Source organism: Octodon degus, unplaced genomic scaffold (genome assembly GCF_000260255.1).
Source record: "Octodon degus isolate 3935 unplaced genomic scaffold, OctDeg1.0 scaffold00021, whole genome shotgun sequence".
In the NCBI taxonomy this organism is placed as follows: domain Eukaryota; kingdom Metazoa; phylum Chordata; class Mammalia; order Rodentia; family Octodontidae; genus Octodon; species Octodon degus.
Window position 1 is genome coordinate 2,893,402 of NW_004524597.1, and position 19,263 is coordinate 2,912,664.

A 19,263-nucleotide genomic window follows, 5' to 3' on the forward strand; every position below is an offset into this window, starting at 1 on the left:
AAAGACCTGGGAGGGAGAGGACTCTGGCTGTAGGAACAGAACTCGTAGCGGAAGATGACACTTTGTCAGCCATGATATTGCAAAACACTTTTTCAGAGTTTGCACGTGATGTGAAATGTGTTCAGAATTCTCTGAAGTTTGCACCTTTCTAGACTCAATATTATTCTTTATTGAAGCATGCCTTAGAGTCAGTACCCTCCTATGCTGCTTCTCCAGAGTCTTTGTTAGTAATACTTCTGACTCTGTGGACCTAAGACCCCTTTCCTTGAATCTCTCTTAAATACATGAAACTAGGACACAGTCTTGGGAACTCTGGATTGAACAGTGTTACTTGGTAGCCATACTATTAAAGGCTTGACTGTGTGCAGTGGAGTCTATGAGTAACAATTGTTGTATAAGAAATTTAGTAGCTAAGAACCCATAGAATGTGTAGTTGAACACATTGCGTAAGATCGTATTAACGTAGAATAATAGGCAGGCGTCAAATATTTTCTCATGAACTATTTTTCCTTAGATGACCAAGAGAAGTTTTAGGTTAGATGCATCTAGATTAGATTTTTCATCTTTAAAATATATTTAGTTTAGGGTCTCACTACACAGATCAGACTTATAGTGATCCTCCTGTTTTCAGCCTCCCAGCACTGGGATTACAGGAGTGTGCCACCACACCCAGTCTCATTTGTCATCTCAGCGTGCTCTGGGGGCAGAGCCAGCACAGCAGGCCTGGAATGCAGACTGGTGGGGATTGAGCCCCCTGGCCCCTGTCTCCCTTAAGCAAACACATTAATCCGCTGAGCTATCTGGCTGGCCCTAGATTAGATTGTTGATGCCTATAACGGAAAGTAATTTCAGGGGACTAACTAGACAGATTTTTCAAGAATTTGTATTAATTGAATAATTGAGATTTGATAAAATTACTGTCAGAATGCCAGGTGGGGAGAATTGTCTTGTCAGTTTCAAAAAACTAAAGTTTTAAATCTTTGTTTTTCTTTATGCAGCTGAAGCCCAGGCTATTCACTTGGCCTTTGCTCCATAAATATAAGTAAAAATGGGTTCTGTGGGAAGCTTTGGGCTGTCTGATAGCTGTTACATGCTTCAGGGGTCTCTGGGGCCAGGATTGAAGTTAGTGAGTTATCAAGGAATCTGGTGAAAGGTGAGGGCAGCAGGTAGGGGCCTGTTATTCTGTGACAAGAAAAAAGAAACATGGAGTAATAGAATAGCACTGTCAGCAGCATATAGACAGGTGAGAGTCTGCATTTGAATGAAGTACTGGGGCCAGGGAGATAGCTCAGTAGGATAAATGCCTGCCTGGCAAGTGCAGGGTCCTGAGTTCAATCCCTGGTACTGCACAATAAATAAATAAATGAAATGAATGAAGTACTGATGCTGAGGCAAACAGGATGTTCTCTATCATCTCTGATTTTTTTTTTTTGTAACTTTTGTAATGATATGAACTAAACTGTGAATTGCAAAATTATGTATTATATGGTCCTGTGTACTGTAGTCCTTGATTTTCATGGCCAAAAATACTTAGTGCCCAGTGTTTATCACCATGGATGGTGATCACTAGCCATTTCCATGGGGTTCAAATCTGTCTCATAGGTCTTCAATTTGGTATTTAATAATAGTTTTTAATTCTTCTATTAATATGAAGAATTTGGAGCTGAGATGAATTTTTTTCTTTTTTGGGGAGCATTGCGGATGAACCTGGGACTTCTTACCAGGGTTAGCACACACTTTACCATTGAGCTGCACCTCCAGCCTTGGAGTTTTTATTCATTCGAAGTTTTATGTTCAATTTTCACATGTGCCTGTTTTGTAAAGATTAATGTGTTCAAAGAACCTTTCTTGTGTGATAGGCAAAACTTCATGCACGTGTCCACTTAGCAAAGCAGGCTGAGCACCTTGTGCCCAGGTAGTGCTGGGCTCAGAGGAACATGGGGCACCTAGGAGTAGACTTGGTGCCCTATTCGGTTACACCATTGCTTTTTCCTTGCATCCCACTTTGAGAATGAGGCAGAAAGCTAATGCCAAATGTGGGGTGAGTGGAAGAACAAAAACAGTATGTGTCAGTTTTGTGTATAGAACATTAAAGGTGCAATTGCAGAATAGATGAGTTAGAATTATATAAAGTAACTGAGTTCGAAGTCTAACCTTTCCTCAGAACATGGAAGTCCTTTGGTTTTTCTTTTCTTTTTTCCTTTGGTTTTTCTATATGGTTCTATATGTGGGCTCTATAAGGAAGGCAAGCTTGTAGTTTTTAGTGTCTGTATTTTGTGGAGTTCTGTGTTAAACACTATAATAGGAAATTGATTATAGTGCTTAGTGTCTTGACAGATCTTGGGTGTTGAAATCCTGTCATTTAAGTAAAATGCGCAACCTCAGTGGCCTCAGTGTCTTTACCTTTAAAATGGGAATTTAGTACTATCTATATTGTCTACTTTTCAAAATTTAAATGCTGCTCAGGTGTGATTTGTGATCTTAAAAACATGTGGCAAAACTTTCATATAAATCATTTTGGACACCATGATCTTGATTAAGACTTCCTTTTAGTAGACTGACTTACCCTTAAGAGGAGTAAGAGAATGACCCCACTTCAACAGTTCTGAATTAGACCCCTTAGAAGGGACTCTGCTCTTTGGGCTATTCTTTTCTTTCATCATGCCCTTGCTAAAAGTGACAGAGTAGGGAGATTTGGAGTGAAGGAATTGGGGATGAAGGAGGCAAAAGTACTAACTGTCCAGAATTTGGGCTTGTATTATTTCTTTGGTAAAGAATACCCTCTCGTGAGAATTGATGGACATGTTTTCTTAAGAACAAATTTAGTTAGTTGCAAATTTCCAGCAATTTCTGTACACCAAGTGGCTGATCCCCAGAAACTAGTGTGTATGCAGTTTGGAGACCAAATGCTGGGGTGGGGCGGTCCCACTGCGATGGTCTGCATAGGCCTACAGATACAGGTGGTTTTGCAACCTTATTAACACACTCTTCACCCGTGCCCCACTCTCATTGTTCTTTGTCTATAATCCTTGGGAGTCGATGTCAATAGCATCTGATTTTAAGCCTGGAAAAGCCTTTCTGGCCTGCATGTTGTGTGGAGCATGACTCCTTGAAGTGTGGTCCTTCGTCCCCGCCAGTCACTGCTCTTTCTTTACAGTGAACTAGGCACAGAAACCAAAAGCCGTTAGACTTGTGTGGCCATTCAGCCCTCCTGTGTGTTGGCGTTAGTACGTCTCACAAGTGTTGGTCAGTAACAGATTGGGTAGTGATGGCTCCCTTCCTAACAGTAATTGGAGAAGCAGATAGTGAGACAGCTTGGGGTTGGGCAAAGCTGACCCACCTGTGGCTGGTGGTCACCAGCAGATGATCAGTAGAAGGTGGAACTTTAAACTTACAGTTGTACCTCTGCTAAGAGTACTGTGTTGGCAGGACTTCAATTCCTCAAATTAGGCTTCAGTCCTTTTAATGTTTAATAATATTTACTATTTATGTTGAAGAGAATACTAAGGGTTTTTTTTTTTTTTTTTTTTACCTTTTAAACTGCTCCCATGAGGAACCCAGGCTGGTATTTCACCAAAAGTGTGAGGCAGTGCAAGTTACTGTGTGCTCATAGCAACTGAGCAGCGCAGGGTGTCTGGCCCGCTCTCCTCCCAGACTCAGCCCTCAGCTCATGGCTTCTCTCGTGCCGCAGGCCTTCCAGTGTCCAGATGTTTGAGCTGCCTTTCTTCCCTCTGAAGTCTCACCACGCACTTCAGATGATTTGGGAAGGATGTTATACTGAACCCTAGGAAAAGCAAGTTGCACTAGCTTTGAGTCAGGAAGGATTCACTCGTACAGAGCTGGTCACCCTACTGAGAGCCTGAGACTGTATAGAGCAGTTCATTCCAAGCATGCACTTGCACTTGCAGATGCTGCGGGCTGTGACTGACGGCATGTTTTCTTGCAGACACCAGTTGGCGCTCCGAGGCAACCTTTCAATTCACTGTCGAGCGCTTCAGCAGACTGAGTGAGTCGGTCCTTAGCCCTCCGTGTTTTGTGCGAAATCTGCCATGGAAGATTATGGTGATGCCACGCTTTTATCCAGACAGACCACACCAAAAAAGCGTAGGATTCTTTCTCCAGTGCAATGCTGAATCTGATTCCACGTAAGAGTTTAAATGATGCAACTACAAATCCACACTTAGTTTTATTACATTATTGGAAGCCAAATTCGATCAGTCTTACTCAATTTCATTTTCAGTTTCATTGCTACCTATACACGGCCCTTTGATTTAAATTAGACTAAATGCATCTCTCTCTTTAAAACTCACTGGTAGGTATTCTCCAAATCAGAAAGGAATGTCTCCCTAGCACATAAAAACAAGTTCTTACTTACGTTAGAACCAAGCAGCCAGTGGAGTCAGGGCCCATACTAACTCAGTGACCACTGAGCACCATGCTTCCTTCTCCCCGTGCAGCTACCCGAGAGGAGAGTGGCTGCTGTGAGAGCCGGGCAGTCTGGTTGTGTGGTAGCTAATTCCTGTGAGTTACATGGACAAATAAAACATTCATTGAGGCATTGACAGTGGGGCCCTGATCTCTCTCTCTCTCTCTTTTTTTTTAAAGTTTATTAGCCCTAACTTTTTGGAGATTTGGTTTTTGGTTTGTTTTGTTTTTAATTAATTAATTTTTGCAGTACTGGGGATTGAACTCAGGATCTTGTGCTTACTAGGCAAGCACTTATTCTACTGAACTATCTCCCCAGCCCTGTTTTGTTTTGTTTTTAATACAAGGTCTCACTATGTGGTTTTGAGTGGTCTTGAACTTACTATGTGGCCAAAGAAAGCCTGCACTCATAGTGCTCCTTCTGTCTGAGTTTCGCAAGTGCCCAGATTTCAGGTCTGTGCCACCACTTGGCTTTGGCCTCTGATTTCTATTAGGCTCTTTCCTCATCTTTCCAAAAAAATGTCTTCAAGTTAAGAAAAATTTTTGTTATTGTTCTGTTTAGCTGAAACCAAGGATTTAGAGTTTTTTTAAATAAGTATTTCAAACTGTCTGCTCATTTACTTGATCTCATACTTCATGGATCCCTTACTAGCCTTGGTGGTACATGTCTGTAATCCCAGCACTTGGGACGCTGAGGCAGGAGGATAAGTTGCAAGTTTGAGCCCAGCCTAGACTGCATAGTGAGACCTGACTCAAAAAAAACTAAAAGCTAAAACAACAACAAGAATTTCATAAATCCCTTCTTAATCAGTATCAGTCAATTTGTATTGAAAGCCCAGTTGACAGATTGTCAGTGGGGAGTGTGAATTGTTTGCTTACATGGACCCTAGCTGCCCTGGTCTTTCCTGCCATGACTGTGATGATTAGAAGCCCTCAGTAGAGAATGTTCTTCAGAGGTCATGAGCTCTAGCTTTCCAAATGCCCCCAGTAACACAACTCATTTTCTTTTAGTGTTAAGTGTCAAGCTGGGCTGTGAGGCACAGTTTAGTGGTAGAGTGCTTGCCTAGCATGTGAGGCTTGATCTCCAGCAACACAAAAAAGTAAAAAGAAATGAGTGCCAAGACAATTTTATGCTTCAGCCAAGGCCTTTAGGGTCATCTCCCCGCCATACATCTTTAAGATGTGATCCAATAGGGCCAATGAGACAGCTCAGCAGACTAAGCACATGCTTAGGCAAGTGCTGGGACCAGAGTTCAATCCCCTGCACCACATGCTGCACCAGCCCCGTCTCCGGGTGTGCTGAGCTGGTCACTGAGACCAGGGTGGTGGCACACGCCTGTAATCCCAGCGCTGGGGAGGCTGAAAACAGGAGGATCACTGTCAGTCTGAGCTGCGTAGTGACACTGTGTACCAAATACATAAAATTAAAAATGTGATCCATTGAGTCTTTGGACTTTGTTTTTAGCTGTAGGGTTTGTCCTATACAACAGTTTGGAAAAGATGAGCTATCCTTATCTTGTAAACATTCTTAGCAAGCACAGGTGCCCGTGTGAACAATACTACTTTATGTAGAGGCTGAAACCTTTCCAGAGGTCAGTAGTAGCAGTCACATTAAAGGCTTGCTTCAGGTGCAATCCATTCCTTCAGTGGGCCTCCCAGTATCTTCCCATTTGGGATTCTAGGCTCTTTCCCAAGAGCTCTCTGTGGTCTGACCCACACTCACATGTGCCAGCCATTCTCTGGTGGCGGTGACTGACACTCATGCTTGCCGAATTCTGTTGATGCCTTTGGGTCCCCAGGTGCAACCCTGTGGTGATCTGTGCTTTCTGTAGTAGGTCCTTCTGGCATTTTGTGTGTGCGTGCGTGTGTGTGTGTGTGTGTGTGTGTGTGTGTGTGTGTTTCTTGAAAACAAGACTGACAGCATGGGAGTGACATTTGAAGGGACATGTCATCAGGAGAACCCAGAGTTGTGTATCTGAACATCTACTCTTTTTTTGTTTGTTTGTTTTATTGAGACAAGGTAGTTCAGGCCACCTTTAAACACATTGTGTGGGGCCGGGGAGATGGCTCAGTGGAATAAGCGCTTCCCTGGCAAGCCCAAGGGCCTGAGTTCAATCCCCGGTTCCGCCAAAAAAAAAAAACCCAAAAAAACACATGGTGTAACTCAGGCTGGCTTCAAATTTGAAGTGACCCCCTGGGTTAATCTTCCTAGTTCTGGGATTACAGACACATACTACCATTCCCAGCTATAGAGTTTTAAAAAACTGCCTTCTTCAAATGTTTCAGGAATTAAAAAGTAGATAAATAGTAGATAAAAAGTAGTAAATGAATTGAATTGCTGCAGAGCCCCCATAGAGAAATCCAAGGAGAAAGATGCCTTTCTCTATTAAATGTAGATATATCCCTCAACCCAAAACAGCAAGGGAATTTTTGTGTGCTCGTTCCTATTGTCTTTAAAAGTGTGTGAACATTTGTTAAGTACATCAGCTAAGGCTTAGTTTCTGTTTCTGAACAGGTCATGGTCTTGTCATGCGCAAGCAGTGCTGAAGATCATAAATTACAGAGATGATGAGAAGTCATTCAGTCGCCGTATCAGCCACTTGTTCTTCCACAAGGAAAATGACTGGGGCTTCTCCAACTTCATGGCGTGGAGCGTAAGTAACCAGCGCATTTAGTCAGAGTATTCTGAGCAGCACTGCTCATTTTGTTAATATTTTCTATTCAAATTTTTCTAATAATTTTAGAACAAAATTTTTGCTTTGCAAGTTTTTTTTTTTTTTTTTGGTCTTGAGTTTTAGCACATCCATCTGTATTCTAGTCTCAACTTTTTTTAGCCCAGGCTGGTTTCAAACTTGAAATGATCCTCCTGCCTCAGCCTCCTGAGTGCTGTGATTACAGGCGTGTACCATGCCTGGCTCCAATCTCAGTTTTTAACCACATCTTGGAAAGTCCTTCCACACAGGCTGCAGTTTTTTAATGAAAATATTACTCTGGGGCCCTGTCTGAATTAGGCTAGTACTGGTTGGTGTTATATAAGTTCATTTTCAGGGTAGTTCGTTTTGGCTCCCTTCTGCAGAGGTGGTAACCGGTAGAATGTTCTTTGGAATGTTACTGCTTCAAAATTACTCATTGCCACTTAGCATTAACTCTCTAGCCTGAGTCCTGTAATACTCCGCTCCAACCTGCTCTGAAGAGAAGGTGCTTACTCTCCTGTCTGGGCTATGACATGAAGCCCCTCACCTCTGACATGCCTTCTGCAGGTATCGTTCCAAGACCATTGTTTCAACCAAGCCAGAACACTTCCAAATGAGAGGCAGAACTGGAGCATTTAGAAAAGTAATATTTTAGTATAAGTACCAGGGTGATTATCTCTGAAATAAAAAGAGCTTTTGCAAGTTCTTATGCAAGTTGGATATTCTTATCTTCTTATTTTTTTTAATATAGGAAGTGACTGATCCTGAGAAAGGATTTATAGATGACGATAAAGTCACTTTTGAAGTCTTTGTACAGGCGGATGCTCCTCATGGAGTTGCGTAAGTTTTTCTTGGGTGCTGTTAAAAAGACCTTTTGTGTGGTACTGAAAAGAGATTAGTGTGTTTATATTTAAGAGATAGATATGTTCATGTTTGCCTCTGAGCACACAGATTAAAGATGCTGGTATCACAGCCATTCATTGAACAGCTTTAGTGAGTGTTCCTTCATGTCACTTACTAATGAACACTAGGAATGTAATTATGGACAACAGGGTGGGTGTGGTTTTGGTCTTAAAGAGCATGCAGTGTGTTCTGGTAGAAGAGCCACAGTGCTGGTGCTCTGCCTTTTGAAGAGTGCAGGGATATGGAAACCTGGCTGTGGTGGAATAGGGGAAGTGTGGGCCGCCAGTACAGCCCAAGTGGTGGGTAAGGCTGGCAGCTCTGTCCAGAGGGCCAAGTGCCTGGAGCTCAGTGCTGAGTGTCCAGTCCACCTGTCCACCATGTACAGGGGTGATGGAGGCAGAGGGTCACTCAGCTTTCGGGTGACGTGTGGGAGGTGGGGAGAGGCTCAGGCCGCTGGTCTCCCTTGCTCACCAACCAGCTACCAAAATAGCAGAAGAGGAAAAAGCTTTAGGAGTTTAGAAGTCTGAACTAAAACTTGGAAAATATATCACCTACTTTGTCCTATGTTTGCAGCTTCACAGACTAGATGGATTGCAGCCATGTCTGTGTCTTTCTGGCTGCACATGTGACTTCTGTAATATGTATATGATAAAGCTGCTCTGTGAGGTGCATTTGCTATAAACACGTAGGACTTCGTCAGTATCTGAGTGCTGAGCTTGATAAATGACATCACTGCTGTGAATCATCAACAGCAGTGTGATAGAGTGGTTATGGGAATGCTGGGAGTGAGCTCATAGCAGCCCCAGAAGTGAATTGGTGGGCACTGAAGGGAGCTGTACACCAGTAGCACAGGTCTCACTGTGCTTAGTGCTGTGGGCCCGGAGATGAGGGGGATGTACATCGTGTTCCTGTCCACAGAGGTCAGAGACAGCAGCACACAGCTGACTTTGGGCGCAGTACTGATGCCAAGTCACGCTGCTCCCAACACAAAGCAGAGACAGCTTACCCTCAAGCTTGGTCTGTTCTTTCAGGTGGGACTCAAAGAAGCACACGGGCTATGTTGGTTTGAAAAATCAGGGAGCAACTTGTTACATGAATAGCCTGCTGCAGACTTTATTTTTCACGAATCAACTGCGAAAGGTAAAGAAATGTTACTTCCATCCACTGTTTTCTGTGAGGAACATAAAGGGCCTCTTGAGTCTCTAGCAAAGGTCCTCTTCCCTCTGAATAGGCCCTGGCCAGGCTGCAGTTCTTTTCCCAGGTGCCTGGATATCTGCTGCTTAAGTTAACCATGTTGACCAAAAGATTACAGCCAACCTAATTTTACTCACCTAATGTTAATTGTGTTAGAAGTAACAGAAAATACAAAAATTTTCTTTTTAGAAAAGAAAAATCCGGGCTGGTGAGATGGCTCAGTGGTCTTAAAGCACTTACTCAGAACAAGCTAAGCTCAGCAAAGCACAGGGACCGTGGTTCAATCCTCCAGCACCACATGCCAGCCAGCCCCCGCCCCTTGGTGGGCTGAGCTGGCCACACACACACAAAATAAAAATAAAATAAAATGGGAATGTTAAAAAGAAAAGAAAAAGCCATTAAAGTATTTATTTATTTGAGAGTTTGCCTTATTTTTTTGAGACCCAGTTTTCCTATGTAGTTCAGGCTGGCCTTGAGCTCATTTTGTAGCCCCCAATTGACTTTGAACTCCCAGTGATTCTCCTGCCTCAGTCTCCCAAGTGCTGGAATTACAGGCATGCCTACCATGCCTGACTTGTTTTGATTTTTTGAGACCTGGTCTTGCTATATAATTCAGGCTGGCCTTGTACTTGGAACGATCCTCCTGCCTCAGCCTCCCGAGTGCTATTATAGGTATAAACCTCCACACTTAGCCATCAAAAGTGTTTATATCAAAATAGGTAAGTCGAAAGGGGGTACTAGAGACATGTTTTAATGCTGTAATTTAGGCTGGCTTGCCTTGAACTTCTGGCACTTGTCCTCCCAACTGCTGGGATTCCAGGATTCTAGTGTACCAGCACACTATGTGGGGTGCAGTTTAGTACTTCCAGCTCTATAGAAGGCTGAAGCAGGAAGATCAGAGTTCACACCTAGCCTGGGCAACTTAGTAACTGGAAGAAATGAGCTGGAGATATAGTGCAGAGTACAAAGACACTGCAAAAAAGACACAACAAAACCAGCAACAACAACGTATTTGAATGTAATGTAGGATAGTCATTTCTATTTTCAGAATTTCCTTCAAACAATATGAAGCAATCCAGGCATGCACGTTTCTGGACAGATTACTGTAGTGTGACTATATGATTGGGGTAGCTGAATTGGGAGAAAAAGGGGTGCCATTTAAATTTCTGTCAGATGTCTTGTGTGTAAGTAACTGTTAAATCTGTTGTTCTTTCAAAAAGTTTGGGGTGAATGGGTACTGTGATAAGCCATAGATAATGTAAAAAAAAAATGTATTTTTTTAGCCTTCTTATGTTCTCTAGGTTGTCTTTATTTTTTTTTTTTTTTAAATATTTTTTTATTTATTACATTTATTTATTGTGTGTGTGTGTGTGTGGCCAGCTCAGCCCACCAGGGGGCGGGGCTGGCTGGCATGTGGTGCTGGAGGATTGAACCGCGGTCCCTGTGCTTTGCCAAGCTTGTTTCAAGTAGGTGCTTTAGACCACTGAGCCATCTCTCCAGCCCCTAGGTTGTCTTTAAAGATGCTACTGCTTTCTAAAACTTTCTGGCCTATTTTGGGATAGTTAAAAACCATAGCAATTGCCTTACCTCTTATCATTAGAAATTATGCTGTTACATAAAATTAAATTATTTCTAAAATCAATTCTTTTAGGCTGTGTACATGATGCCAACAGAAGGTGATGATTCATCTAAAAGCGTCCCTTTAGCATTGCAAAGAGTGTTCTATGAATTACAGCACAGTGATAAGCCCGTAGGAACAAAAAAGCTAACCAAGTCTTTTGGGTATGTATCAGAAGCCTGCCCTTCCATTCTCTGTCGTTTTTTGGGTTAAATGAGTGGAGAATAGAAAGAGTACAAATTAGGCATTTCATTTAGGGAGGCCTGGGCATATCTTCAGTGTCTATCATTGTAATTTGTTTCTTATCTTTGTACATAGAAGAAGCTTTTAGAATTTCACTTGAGAAATCACCACTTAAGGTTTTACCTTTTAGAACTTTGTTTCAATTGTCCTTTAACTTTCCAATAAAAGAACAGGTATAACTTTCAAAGTGAATATTTTTCTTGCAGATCCTGCACCTTCTAATAATATGTTTATTTTATTTTTTTAGTATGTTTAGAACAGTATAAGAAATTGTAAACATTTTGCCATCCACTGATAACATTCACTTTTAACTTTGAATGATAACCCCCTAAAATAAGTCTCACAAAAACTGAAGAACAGTAGATGATTATTCAGTTTGGTTTTTTAATCTGAGTTGCTTTTTTAATTTATTCATTTGAAAATTTGGAAGTTTAAATGTAGATGTCCATTTTATTTTTGAAAGGTGGGAAACTTTAGATAGCTTCATGCAACATGATGTCCAAGAGCTATGCCGAGTGGTAAGTTTCAAGCAGTAATTGTGTAGTTCTTACATTGAATGTTTTGCAGCAGTGTCAGAAATTGTTACCAAGTGAAACCTTAGACCTAGTTCAAATAATGCTCATCTTTGTTCAGGACCAACTTAGGCTGAAAGAAAAGAGCAGCATTTTTCTAATCGTAAAGGCAAAAGAATCACTGCGTTTGATTAATCACATGAAGGTGTAGTGCTAGGAAAGCCTGAATGACCAGCAGCAGGTGAGGCTCTCAGCTTGGTGAATCCAGTCAGTCCCTATACGCTGGCCAGTGACTAGCAGGAGCCAGGGCTGCCTGAGGTGGCTGTCTAGTCATTGTGGTTGTTCGTCTTTACAGAATGGTAAAAAGTCATTGCTCCCCCACTGCCCCCTCAGGGCAGGCGCCTCCGTGTGCTGGTGCTTTTCCCGATACCCCCATGGGCACTAGCAGATTCTCATTTTCCCATTCTTGAAGAAAGGTAAAGACACACACATGAAATGGCTGTTCAAGGTGATTGGCTGGGCAAGGTGTGTTTTCTTTTTTGCAGCACTAGCTGGATTGAATCCAGTTCATTAAATATCCATGGACAGACCAGTCAATCCTGTTGACAGGCTCAACCTCATTAATCTCTTGGTGTGGACCATTACGAGTTAAGTTTAGTGATCAATTTACATGCTTTTCCACAGAGGTAAAATGAATATAAAAAATGCTTCTAAAGGCACTACAGATTACTAATTCATTCCAAAAGGCTATTATATAAAAGGTTAACCTCAACTATTGCATGTAGATTTTTTTTTTTTTAAATCCAACCAAGAAGGAAGGTTTTATATGTTTTTGGTAATTGCATGCCAAAGGTCATAATATTTTTATAGTCTAGAATTTCTTTGACCATTGAGATTTCCTACTTAAGTATTACTATGTATTGTTCAAGCATAAATGTGTTTTGTAAAGCCCAAGCTTTCTCTTTCAGTTGCTTGATAATGTGGAAAATAAGATGAAAGGCACATGTGTAGAAGGCACCATACCGAAGTTATTTCGAGGCAAAATGGTGGTATGTGATTACTAGTTTTTAAAAATAGATTTTTATGGGCTGGGGAGATAGTTCAGCAGCATAGCACTTGCCTGTCAAGTGTGAGGTTGTGTGTTTGATTCCCAGTACCAAAAAAAAGTTTTTAGTATAGTTTTGTTTTGAGACAGGGTCTTGCTATGCAGCTCAGGCTGGCCTTGAACTGACTTTGTAGCCCAGCCTGGTCTCCAAATTGCAGTGATCCTCCTGCCTCAGCCTCCCAAGTGCTTGGGATTACAGGCATATGCCACTACAGTTGGCCCTAAAAATAGGTTTAAAATATTTTAAAATGCAAGTTAGACTGTTAATACTGAAGCTGTCTTTTGCTTACTGCAGTCCTATATCCAGTGCAAAGAGGTAGACTATCGGTCTGACAGAAGAGAAGATTATTATGATATCCAACTAAGCATAAAAGGAAAGAAAAACAGTAAGTTCTGTGTATATAACAGAATAAGCTTTTAATTATTTTCTGTTTTAATGTAATGTCTCATTTATCTGAGTGACTTTGATATGTAGCATAAGGCAGGAAGTGGCTTACTCTCAGTTGTGCAGTACACTAGTTCAGTGCATGCTTGTAATCCTCCCAGGTCTCAGAACAAAGTGTCTGCCTGCACCCCTGCCTGTGGTCCTGCCTTGGCCCCCCCACCCCTCCTCAGAAACCTTCATCGGGGCTCTGCCCTACAAGGCCAATTTCACATGTTGTATGTTTACATAAAGGGAATCATGTGAGAATGTAGTCTTTATTTCTTTTGTGGATTATTTCAGTTGCTTTCAGCTAGAGGCTGTTAGGTACAAGACTGATTTGTATTCTTGTATTTAATCTGCTGAGCTATTTGGCCAGCCCTCTGTATGCTTGTATTTATACAAGCTGAATTGCTCTTGGCTCGGAGCTGATGGTGGATTTACTTTCTTGAAGATTGGCAATGTCTTTTAAAACTTACATTGGCAGCATATTTCCATTTGTAAAATGCCTGCTTTAAGTGTTCTACCTATTTTTTTTTATTGACCTCTGAGTTCTTAATTTAAAAATAAAGGGAGAAGTACATTATATTTGCCTACATATTTATACTTCCTGTTGCTTTTAGATCACGCGTGCCTGCTGGTGTTACTTCCCTTGATCTGTTGGGTGAACCAGTGAGATTTCACATTCTGTGGGTGTGGAGTGAGTGGATTTTCCCGGGCATCACAGCTGTCTTGGAGTGTGCTCACGGTGTTCTGCTGTCTTCTTGCTTGTTGCTGTTTGTTCCTCTGTGTGGCAGCATGTCCCCAGACACTCCATTGGTTTTAAGGTTTATCTTGGCACTGGTTTTCAGCTGTTTGTAATTTTTATTTCTGTGTTTACTACAGATCTTGGGTCCGTGTTTTGTAATTTCACTAAAATTTGGGGCTGGGGAGATAGTTCAGCAGTCTTAAGTGCCTGGCAAGCACAAGGACCCGAGCTCCGTTCCTAGTACTGCATGCTGTGCTGCCCTGGAACTGGGTGTGGTGGCACATGCCTGTAATCCCAGCACTGGGGAGGCTGAGAGGAGAGGATCGCTATGAATCTGAACTGCATAGGGAGACCCTATATCACATAAATAAATAATTTTTTATTTGAAAAATTTCAACTACTATTCACATGTTTTATGCCACCACAGCTTCCTGTTGCCCCTGATCTACTTCTAAGTTTCAGTTTCCACTGCTTTGCCTTCACCTTCAGCCAACTTCTATAGTATCTCTTGGGCTATTATTCCTGTCCATGGTATTTTCATTGTTAAAGGTTGGGTTGGATCTTTTAGAAATCTTCTTTGTGTTTTATTAATACACTCTTGCATTTTTTTTTTTCGGGGGGGGGGGTCTTGTTTGTCTCCTAATGCTGGGGATTGAACCCTCGGTCTTTGCACTGAGCTAGACCCCCCACCTCTTTTTGAGTCAGTCTTGCTTAATTGCCCAGGCTGGGCTTGAATTTGTGATCTTTCTGCCTCAGCCTCCCTGAGTTCTGGAAATACAGACATGCGCCAGCACACCCAGCTCACACTTGTTTTCTTTTACCTTCTAGAACCTAGGAGACATAGTTCATAATTTTCATAAGGTCTTCTGTTACTGATTTTGTCATTTATATAGTTTCTGTGCCTGTTCTCTGGCTTCTTTTTATGCTTGATAGTCTTCCATTATATGGCAGGCATTGTATCTTTGTATCTTTCTGGGTATTAGGTCTTGACCTTGGTTGCAGTTCACAGAAAACTTAGAGATCATTTGATTGTTCTTCGGCTTGTTTTTTAGCTTTGTTAGATGGCAGTAGAGTATGTTTTTTTTAAGACTTAATTTGTACTCCCAGACAACTCCCACTGAGTTTTCTGCTGATTTGCCCATGTCTTAGGTGGCTTTTCCCCCTTTGCTGGTGGGAACACTCCCCAGATTGTTACAAGCTCAGAGGCCTGACCCCTGATCCCCCATGGCTTCGTCTTTCTGGTGACTCTAGTCCATGTTCACATGCTCATTTGCTGTCCCTCATGGAGAGCCTTGGGCAGGCCTCCATGATGTTTTCCAGTCTGCTTTTCTACTTCTTGGCCCAGCAGATACCATCCGCTGTGGGTACCTGCACAGTCTGATCCAGAGTGTGACAGTTGCTGGCCCTGTCACACTCCAGCTGTGTTTATTCCATTAGGACCAGAGCAGAGGTGGTTCTTTCTCCAGTGTGTGCTCTTTTCATTCTGCAGTGCTGGCATTTGACAGAACTTGAAAATTTGTGGTGTCAGTTTGTCCTTACTTAACCTGTTATTCTGTTACCTGCAGCGGATAGGTTCTGTGTGTCTCCATTCCACTGGAAGAGAGAGGGGTATGTTAGGATGTCGGGCTTTCGGAGTTGTTGGTCATTAGCCAGCTGTTCCTGTTTGTGCCCTTTGGTTCTAAACCCTTGGTTGCTCACACTTTCCATCCCTTGTTCTCCTGTTGTAGCTTTTTCGTAGGTGTTTCAGGTAAAGGTGAAAGTGAGGCCTTGACTCTACATTTTACTGTGGTTAAGAAGCCCATTGGTGGGTGTCTGGGACTGGGCGAGGTGATAATGGCATATTTAGTCATTGTCTTATTAGGGGTGAAGTCCTTGTGCACAGCTGCGGCTTCATTCTCTAGTTTCCGTTATCTGACCTGGGTTGACTTATAATTGAAGCTTCAGTGATCATACCTCGGTTGACCTATTGTTTCTCTTTCTCTTTAAAGTATTTGAATCATTTGTGGATTATGTGGCAGTAGAACAACTAGATGGTGACAACAAGTACGACGCTGGGGAGCATGGCCTGCAGGTAATGTGCATCCCCTGTTAGCTTCTCCTTGGTTTCTGGTTCTGCCCATGTTGATAACTAAACATGTACATGTGCCGTGCCCTTTTGTGTGCTTCTGGTATTTGGAGCACAAGGGAATCTCAGTCAGAGTGGTAGGCGGTGGGTGAGAGCAGGTGAGTGAAATGCAGGTTGGAGGAAATTTTATTTTTTTGTGTTACTCTTTCTCTCTGGAGCTTTTCACTTGTCCTGGTCACAAGTATAACTTATAAGCCACTTAGACTGATTTTAGTTTATTGATTACATTTCTTTGTAAACATATAGTTTTCTGATGGCTGAGACTTCTCACTCCACCAGATTGAGGTGTACCTTCCCTGGGGTAATTCCCCATATGGGTTCCAGGCACCTAGCAGGCCGAGGAGCGTCACAAAGAAGCCACGAGCCATGGCCCAAGGAAGGGCAGGCTGCTGGATCCTGTGATTCAGGGTCTTGTTGGGGTTTTTTGTTTGTTTGTTTTGCGGAACTGAGGATTGAACTCAGGCCCATGCCCTTGCCAGGGAATTGCTTATTCTACTGAGCCATTTGCCCAGCCCCAAGGGTCTTGTTTTTCAGTCTCTTGACTTGAGCTCATTGGCTCAGATCATATTAAAAGCTTTCACACTGCCCTTTGCTTGTTGAGGCTGCTGATGTATAATTCATGCTGTGAGTGGACCCACAGATCCTCTAATTTCCATGGGGTCAGGGGTCTCAGAACGTTGAGCTAAAGATCAGAATTCTCTGCAGATATTAATTAGGACTTTGTAGGTAGGCCGGGGAGATAGCTCAGCTGCATAAACTCCTGCCTAGCAAGTGCAAGGTCCTGAGTTCAATCCCTGGTACAAAGAAAAAAAACTCAAAACATTAGGGCTTTGTCATCTGACTGCTTAAGAAGCGTGTCTGTCAGCTTGCCAGAATTGGTTTTCTCCTCCCTGGATGTTTTAGAGTGCTGCTGGGCCGTGAGGGAAAGGCACAGTCCGATCAGCCTTCAGAGCTATTCCATAGTGTGGAATTTTGTTTTTGTCTTTCAACAGATAATTCAAGTCTTAAGTATTCCTCTGTACACTAATGTTGCCAAGTAGTTACACTGTGTCACAGTCCAGTTCCTTAGGCTCTTGCTAGTCTTTGAGAATATGGTTTAGGCCAGGTTGGTGGCACATGCCTAGAATCCCAGCACTCAGAGGCTCAGCATGAGCTCAGGGCCAACCTTAGCTACATAGTAAGACCTTGTCTCAAATAAGAAAAAATGTGTTTGCAAAGTCAAAAGGATGGTTTGAATTGGGACTGCAGTCGGGCCTCATGGGTGTGATGGAAGACTAGTATTGATTGCAGGTGGCAGGGCTTCATTTTATCAAGAAGCGAGAGCTGATGGAGGTAGACCAGAGATGGAGGGGGAGAGAGCTGAGAGCCCTCCAGGACTTGCCAGAAGCTGGGGTGTGTGGGGGTACCCAGGAGTATAGAGACTGGCAACCACTGGTTAGTAGCGTAGGAGGAGGAGTGGGCCCTGGGTATATGCTCCACAACTGTAGGACCTCTGTAGGCATGGGGGCAGAGCCCAGGGGTGGGGGCATTCACTAGCATCTTGCCAGCTCACAGCTGGGTTCCTTTGTGTCCATTCTGATCAAGGGTTCTGGATACTAATTATGAACAATAGTAATCATGATTTTCTGCTTTTCCGTTTGATTTTTTTTTTTTTCCTGTGATTCTCCAAAGTCTTTATAATGTTTGATGATTGCAATATGGCAGCAGATGACTTTATTTTTTTTATTTCTCCCCATTGCTAAATATCCCAGTTAGGCCATAAACTCCCACCCACAGGCAACATGATTTTAAGTGGCAGAGACCCAATGCAGACCTCAACAACAGCATTGTAAAGGCATCCTAAGTAGATATACAGAGCTGAGTATAGTGGTCTGTGCCTGTAATCCCAGTAAGTAGGAGGCTGAGACAGGAGGATAAGTGTGAGTTCAAGGCCAGCCTGAACTGCATAGTGAGACCCAGTCTAAATAAAATAAAACCTAAATGGACATACAGACTTCCTTACTTCCTCCTACCTGGTATATCCAAACAGGTTCCAGTTGTGCTGAAACAATGTTACTTTTATTACTTCAGTAAGTAGTGGAGCTGATCTGAACCTGGTTTCTTCTTCTTGTTCAGGAAGCAGAGAAAGGTGTGAAATTTCTAACGTTGCCACCAGTGTTACATCTGCAACTCATGAGATTTATGTATGACCCTCAGACGGACCAAAATATCAAGATCAATGATAGGTAATCTGTAGTGGAACATGATGGGTTGGGGGTTAGACACAGCGTCATGTTTATTGTCTTTGGAATACATAGTTTGGCCCAGGACTTAGATGCTACCAAGGTGTTCTCCAGTGTTTTGTAATCTCGGGTCTAAAATAGGTATGTGCAGTTATACATGGTTTTTCAGATTTGTAAACTATCAGGTGCTACAGTGCTAAAAATTATTACCCATATGAGATTGATAATGCACGCCACTTTATCTGATAGAATATGGAAGTTTTACCCTGATCCGCTTATATGCCACTTTTATGCGAGATAAAGTTGCTCTCTTTGGGTTTGAGGGAAGCATGTGACCAAATCAGAAAACTTGCCGTCAGCAGGGTCTTTGCTTACCCATTCACATGCCTTACTGTGGCGTGTTCAAGAAATGCTTTAGCTGGCTCTCACAAATGGAGACCCTAGGCCAGTAACCTGTTGGTGTGTTTTGTTATATCCTCTTGTTTTTATTGAAGTTATTTGCTAGAGGCTGGGGAGATGGCTCAGTAGAATAAGCGCTTGCCTGGCAAGTACAAGGGCCTGAGTTCAATCCCCGGTTCCGCCAAAAAAAAAAAAAAAAGAAAAATTATTTGTCAGTGCTTTAATAATGGTGAAAGTTTACATACATACTTAGTTTTCTGGCATTGTTTAGGAAATCAGGACGTTTGGCTACAAGGGCAGCAGTTCCTCAAGCGTTAGGAGCTGGCACAGAGCATTGCAGCCCCTTGGCGCTGGCTCTTGTTCTACTCACAGCTCACTACCCCTCCTGCTGGCTTCCCTCCCTCCTTGTCGCCTTGCTGACGAGAGTTGGCCAGCTAAGCAATTGCTGTGGAGCCAGTCAGTGTAGTGTGTGTGCGCGGGGGCCAGAGGGCGGCATAGCCCAACTCCTATACCCTCAGGCTCATGTGCTGATGCGTTAGAAAGGCGCCCTAGGTGCTCTTGAAAGTTTTTGTATAAATTCATTACAGCACTATCTGCTACATGAAGTCTTTGAACTCAAAACTCCAGTGGGCATATTGATGCTTTACAGGCATTT

At 42.6% G+C, this 19,263-nt stretch overlaps 1 protein-coding gene across 3 annotated transcripts in view; it reads left to right on the forward strand.

The window, feature by feature from the left end:
* The window catches only part of Usp7 (ubiquitin specific peptidase 7), a 65,359-nt gene that overhangs the window by 32,697 nt on the left and 13,399 nt on the right, over window positions 1-19,263 (forward strand). For all 3 annotated transcript variants that reach the window (XM_004627770.2, XM_004627771.2, XM_023711452.1), the window contains exons 3-12: window positions 3,947-4,145; window positions 6,941-7,079; window positions 7,870-7,958; window positions 9,053-9,161; window positions 10,867-10,997; window positions 11,540-11,594; window positions 12,557-12,637; window positions 12,989-13,079; window positions 15,851-15,933; window positions 18,103-18,212. In XM_004627770.2, coding sequence (XP_004627827.1) covers window positions 3,947-4,145; window positions 6,941-7,079; window positions 7,870-7,958; window positions 9,053-9,161; window positions 10,867-10,997; window positions 11,540-11,594; window positions 12,557-12,637; window positions 12,989-13,079; window positions 15,851-15,933; window positions 18,103-18,212 — 1,087 coding nt within the window. The remainder of the gene's footprint in view (window positions 1-3,946; window positions 4,146-6,940; window positions 7,080-7,869; window positions 7,959-9,052; window positions 9,162-10,866; window positions 10,998-11,539; window positions 11,595-12,556; window positions 12,638-12,988; window positions 13,080-15,850; window positions 15,934-18,102; window positions 18,213-19,263) is intronic.